Below are 5,930 nucleotides of genomic sequence, written 5' to 3' on the forward strand. Positions count from 1 at the left end.
TTTGAAAATTTCTGTAATGATATGACATATATCATTACAGAAAGAGAGAGCTACCTGTCTAATATCAAACAGCTATGAACTTTGTGTATAATTACATATGTATTAAATTAAGTATCAGTATTTTTCTCAGCGGATCGGAGTTGTGATTCAACGGGAAATTGAGGCCTTAATGTTAATAATTCTTAAGAAAATTGTAAGTAGACAAAAATGCGATAGTGTTTCTTTTAAGGCTTTAATTTTCTTAAGATAAAACTAATAACAAAGTCATTACAATTTTCGGATTTGTCAATATCTTTAAGATTGATCGACAAGTCGATGATTGTGTTTATTTCTTTGACTTACACTTCACCATCACTTTTCGTCTCAGGTTTTGATTTGACAAACCTCGAACCTTCAGTAAATAAATACTTGTAAACCTCCTTATTCTTAGTCTTTCCTGTGATTATTATATCTAGAAGCGTTTTCACCTCTTCCCTTACAAACGTTTTCCAATTATACCTAAGTGTATTCACAAAGTGACGTACGAAATTTCCCATCGACCTAGCTATATTTTCTTCTCCGACTTTCGCCCAATTACGAAAGAATATAATTGTATTATCGAAAAATATACTAAACATGTCATTTTCGTCATTGTCAAAGGCTTTGTCGACTATGTCTATTAATATAATAATAGCCTTTAATATAGTTTTATCATTCTTATTATTGGGTGATATTAATTTATGTTTACCGAGCAATAACTTTTGTAATGATATCAATATCGTGCGTGTATTCTTTATGTCACGGTAAAATATCTCCTCCAAGTTATCATTGATTTTTGAAACTAATTTATCACCTAAAAATGTTTTGAAAAAGTTGGCTTGTTCTTTCATTAAAACGATAAAATTTGTCATGAAATAATTAAATCTGTTCCTCGGTAACTTTAGTATTTCATTTATAACAACTGCTATGTAATCTGAATAAGCGGGATACATCCTGCATATTTTATAATAGAGACATATATACTCCATGTATTCTTTCTTACCGTCGAGATAATTGTCGTAAAGTTCTTCTTTTACATTGATTATTGTATTATTTTCTTTCTTTTTATCAAGTGGAGTAATCTTTGTCTGGTTAATGATTTTGCGTAAAATATTTTTATTTATATCATACACTATTTCATTTGCTGTCACCACTAAGTTCAGAATGATAAATTCCTTGTCGATATTGTTTTCATATGCATCCTCGGGTATTTTTTTCATTAATCCATTAAACAATGAAGCGTAGTGTTGTATTGAAGTATCTGCTAGTCTCTTTATGTTATGCGTAGGCTGCATGATTCTTTTCATACATTTAACGGAAGCTGATATTTTCAATGCACCGATTGTACGTAAATGTTTTAGAACACTGTATATTTCTTCTTTATTTACTATCGCTATCAGATTTATTCCTGATTTATTCGGTTCACGTACATGGAATGAATTTGCAGATTTTAGTATAACATTTTTTGTGAAATTATTTTTGTTATATGTTATGTTTATATATTGTTTCGTCAAATTATTATTTAATGGAACTTTCTCCTTCACCTTTACATCATATTTAGATACAGTTGCACCTGTAAAAATATAATTAATTTGATTTTCACTATAAGTATGAAAGAGGGTCCTTCTTGATTTGTTAAAGACCGTAGGAAATTATATTTCAATTTTGACCACTGGTTGTAGTGAGTTGTTGCGTGTTCAAACCCAGGCAAGCACCGCTGTTTCATGTGCTTAATTTGGCTTTATAATTCATCTCGTGCTCAGCGGTGAAGGAAAACATCGTGAGGAAACCTGCATGTGACAAATTTCATAGAAATTCTGCCCCAAGTGTATTCCACCAACCCGCATTGGAACAGCGTGGTGGAATATGTTCCAAACCTTCTCCTCAAAGGGAGAGGAGGCCTTTAGCCCAGCAGTGGGAATTTACAGGCTGTTGTTGTTGTTGTTGTTGTCAGTGAACACACCAAACGACTGTTATGTTTTACGTCTCGTTGAAAAAGAAGTATCCGTGAATTCCCTGTATGAACCCTCGTTGTCAGCGTGAGTTAGTGACGTAATACCGACTAAGAAACGTACAGTACCGACTCCGTGGACATTTGGGATCGTTCGATTGGCCCTGGGGCGATCACCAAATAGCTACTGATCTAAAGGACATGGCTTTGTGAATTTTTGTTTTTTGACACAAAAAATCACAAAGCCATGTCGCTTTGTGAATTTTTGTATTACTATCACGAAATAACATAAAAATATATGTTATAGATGTATCATTGTTAATTATATATTTTTAAATAACCTTACCACAGCTTACAAAAAGAACAAAATAAATGCACCATAAAAGCATATCGTTAGTAGTTTTTACTTTTCATCAGTGTTCAAACAGTTTAATAGCAATTTAATTAAATTTTAATGCTTATTCTTATTACACTACATGGATTTAACACTTATTTTATATCATTAATAAAGAGGATAATATACCAGTAAATATAAAACCAATTTCATTTATGGGTTCCGATAGCATATATTTTATCATAACACGTTTAGTACATTTGCTACGTCTTTCATAAAAGCCTTACATTGTATCTCTTACAAAATATATTATACTATACTAGCGGCAAGATACGATGACCGTTTTGACACATTAAAAAAGTGATGTGAAATGTAAATTTATTATCGATGTAATATAATCAAACCTTTGTTTTTTTGCAAGTAATTTAATTCAAGTTTTTGTTGCAAGTAGTATCTGATTAAAAACATCAACTCAAATATAACACCGACTACGAGGTCTAGTGTGAGAGTGTGACGTACACGTTTACACAAAAAAAAAAGTTATCTTCGCGGTACCCTAATATTTGTAGTTTAGAAATCACATTCGATAAATTTTATGACTAACTGCACGTCACTATTGACAATAATAATAGTGTGTTGGTTGTTGTGTGTCAGGCAAAAATAGTAGCCTAAATCTTTTCTTGGAGTTCAAGTTTGCTTCATACCAAATTTCCAAATTCGTTGCAGCGATTGTGTCGTGAATGAGCTACAGACAGATAGACAGACAGAGTTACTTTCACTTTTATAATATTATAATATAGTTTGTAAATTGTAAATTCCTCCTGTAAAGATGTATGGTGGCTAATCCTATTGACTTTATATCAGGAGGAGATATTGAAGTATACAATTATTTTTTTCTGTTACCTTTTTTGTACTCCAACTACCAAAGATGGTTCCTTTGGTAGTTGGAGTTTTCATACTATGAAAGAAGATCTGAAACAGGTAACAGAAAAAAGCAACGTGTTTTCCTTCTAATTCCCTTTAGGTCATTGAGAATTTTTTGCCGGAAAAAGTCAAAAGAAAAATCCGCATATAATTATATACATATATATAATTAAAATCCTCATTGCTTTGAGCATTCTTATAAAACATTTATTAAACAAACATGACAGTGATATGTCAGAATCAAAGTCATGGATATCACTGGCAAAACGTTCATATTTTGAGCATTTGTTCAGCAATCGTCATCCACCACCCACGAGGCAATTGTTGGAATTCGTAAGTTCGGTGTCCTTTGATAAGTTAGTGTTGACACTTGAGAGAAGGTTTCTGGCACAATACCAGTATCTTGACTAATATTATTAATGCAAAATCGAGTTTATTTATTTGGCCGTTTGTTACTCTTTAACGATTTGATAGTTGAATATACGTCATTAACTTTTCTCCGTTATCATTCGTTATTTCATCCATTAACATGGCCCGCGGAGATCTACAGCCTCTTTGTGGGCTTGCAAATAAAAGAGCAATAAAATCGTCACAATGTCTCGTCCCGCACTGATTAAAAAGACGTCAACGGTGTTGCATCGCGTATCACGTGAATTAATTACGTAGAAAATTGTTAAAACATATTACGCAATTTTTTTTGCAAAAAAAATTTGTGCGTTAACACAATCAGCGTTCTTGTTTAACCAGAAACTAATATTATTTACATGCCAATAATATTATTAAATACATTTCTGTTTGTGTAAAAATATGTTATAGTATCATGTGTGTGCATTTACTAACTAATGTCGTATCTAACCTCCTTAATCATCTATGTATATAGTCCATCAAAGATTCTCTTAAAATGATTGTTCAAAGCAATTTATATAATTTATCGGTATATAGTAAATCATATTTGAGTTGTACTGTCCACGAGTACCAAAAGTCTTACTAAGGTTAAGGAAATACGACTTATATCGCTACTTTGAATATTTTAAAGTTTTATTGTAACTAACGTACAATACACACGAGAAAGTTGTGTCATACATTCACATTTAAAAACTAATTAATGTCTGATTAAACCGTTTGAAAGTCAATGAAACAAATTCATTTGTTTTATAAAGGCCGCCATGATAATTTTCGACTAATGAGTTCTTGTAGCGAGCTGAGCTTACATGCAAATAATATAATTGTATTGATTAATATCGAAGCGTGCGATTGTGCATCAAGAGAAGTTCAACAACGAAAGAAATCGACAGCATATATATTTTGCTATTTTCAAATATAGAACACATTTAAATGTGTGGGTAAAATAACTTTAATAATAGTGACAAAAACCAAACAATTTTAATTCATTTTAAGATATACAAAACAAAAAGATTGAGTTACATAATTTTGGATATTAGGATTTATATAATACAAATACCACAGACGTAGATGTTTTTTCAGCTATATTTTTATAGTGGTAGAATAAGTGTCCACGTGATGCGGTATTGAAGAACAAAAATACAAAGATTTTTTTTTAGGTTAAGAGTTTTCTTGGATGTACATAAAAAGAAAGGCTCACCAAAATTTCATCAAAATCGTATAGCTAAAGAACGCATGATACATAAACAGAAATACAAACATTTGTTTTTATTTATAAAGATTAATGTAAGTATTATGTTGCATTATATATATTAACGTAAGTATGTATCTTGAGACCCGCATATGTGAGGTTTAAAAGCCACATCTGTAACCTGTATTAGCAATGTGGTGTAATAAAATCCAAACTCTCCCCCAAAACCGGAATCAAGCAATGTGACAGCTATAGTCTACTTTTACGCAATATCAATAAAAAATGAAGTATTTTTATGAACTTGGCCCTCCAAACAAACGTTTCAGTGGTAACAAATTTATAGGTTGTGTTTTCAATACCAAACACTCATTGTTGCTCGCAGCTTCTTCCTCGACTTACAACAACAACAGCCTGTAAATTTCCCACTACCGGGCTAAGCCTCTTCACCGTTTGGGGTTTAGAACATATTCTACCACGCTGTTCCAATGCGGGTTGGTGGAATACACATGTGGCAGAATTTCTATGAAATTAGTCACATGTAGGTTTCCTCACAATGTTTTCCTTCACCGCCGAGCACGAGATGAATTATAAACACAAATTAAGCACATGAATATTCAGTGGTGCTTGCCTGGGATTGAACCCGCAATCATCGGTTAAGATGCACGCGTTCTGACCACTGGGCCATCTCATCTCGTTCTTCTTTGATTTAACTAGCTGTTAATATATTTGCTCTGGGATCAATAAAACATTTCTCATTTCAATAGCGCTCGTAAAGTTTACAATGCTAGAAATAAAATTACTTGGTATTTTAATGAAAACTTGGTTCAGTATTCACGTTAAGAATTGGAATAATGATTTTGATGACCTTCCCGGTTCAACGGAAATACCTTCATTGCTAAGTGTCGTGAAACTTGTATTGGCCTGATTGAAGTATTATAAGTTTTGGTTAGGGACATAATGTTAATACTTATATAAATTTACTGTTAATTTTTTTATTACATAATATAATTGTTTATAAATAATTATGTATATATTAATGTGATTGTTGATAAAATAAACGACTATTTTGATGTTTAAAAAACTTATACTTACTTTCTCAATTATACTTA

General features: G+C 31.7%; 1 protein-coding gene across 1 annotated transcript; it reads right to left on the minus strand.

The window, feature by feature from the left end:
- Positions 1-319: 319 nt before the first annotated feature.
- On the minus strand, positions 320-2,434 carry LOC124539011. The gene is made up of 2 exons (XM_047116314.1): positions 2,316-2,434; positions 320-1,591 (listed from the first exon to the last, which is right to left on the minus strand). Exons 1-2 carry the CDS (start codon positions 2,356-2,358, stop codon positions 339-341), a joined length of 1,296 nt encoding a protein of 431 aa, XP_046972270.1. The 5' UTR covers positions 2,359-2,434; the 3' UTR covers positions 320-338.
- Between the last annotated feature and the right edge of the window lie 3,496 nt (positions 2,435-5,930).

Source organism: Vanessa cardui, chromosome 21 (assembly GCF_905220365.1).
Source record: "Vanessa cardui chromosome 21, ilVanCard2.1, whole genome shotgun sequence".
Taxonomy (NCBI): Eukaryota; Metazoa; Arthropoda; class Insecta; order Lepidoptera; family Nymphalidae; genus Vanessa; species Vanessa cardui.

Coding starts and splice junctions, on each gene's coding strand:
- LOC124539011 (XM_047116314.1), bottom strand. CDS start 2,358: ATGCTTTTATGGTGCATTTATTTTGTTCTTTTTGTAAGCTGTG. Junction 1,592..2,315: donor TGTTCTTTTTGTAAGCTGTG/GTAAGGTTATTT, acceptor ATATTTTTACAG/GTGCAACTGTATCTAAATAT.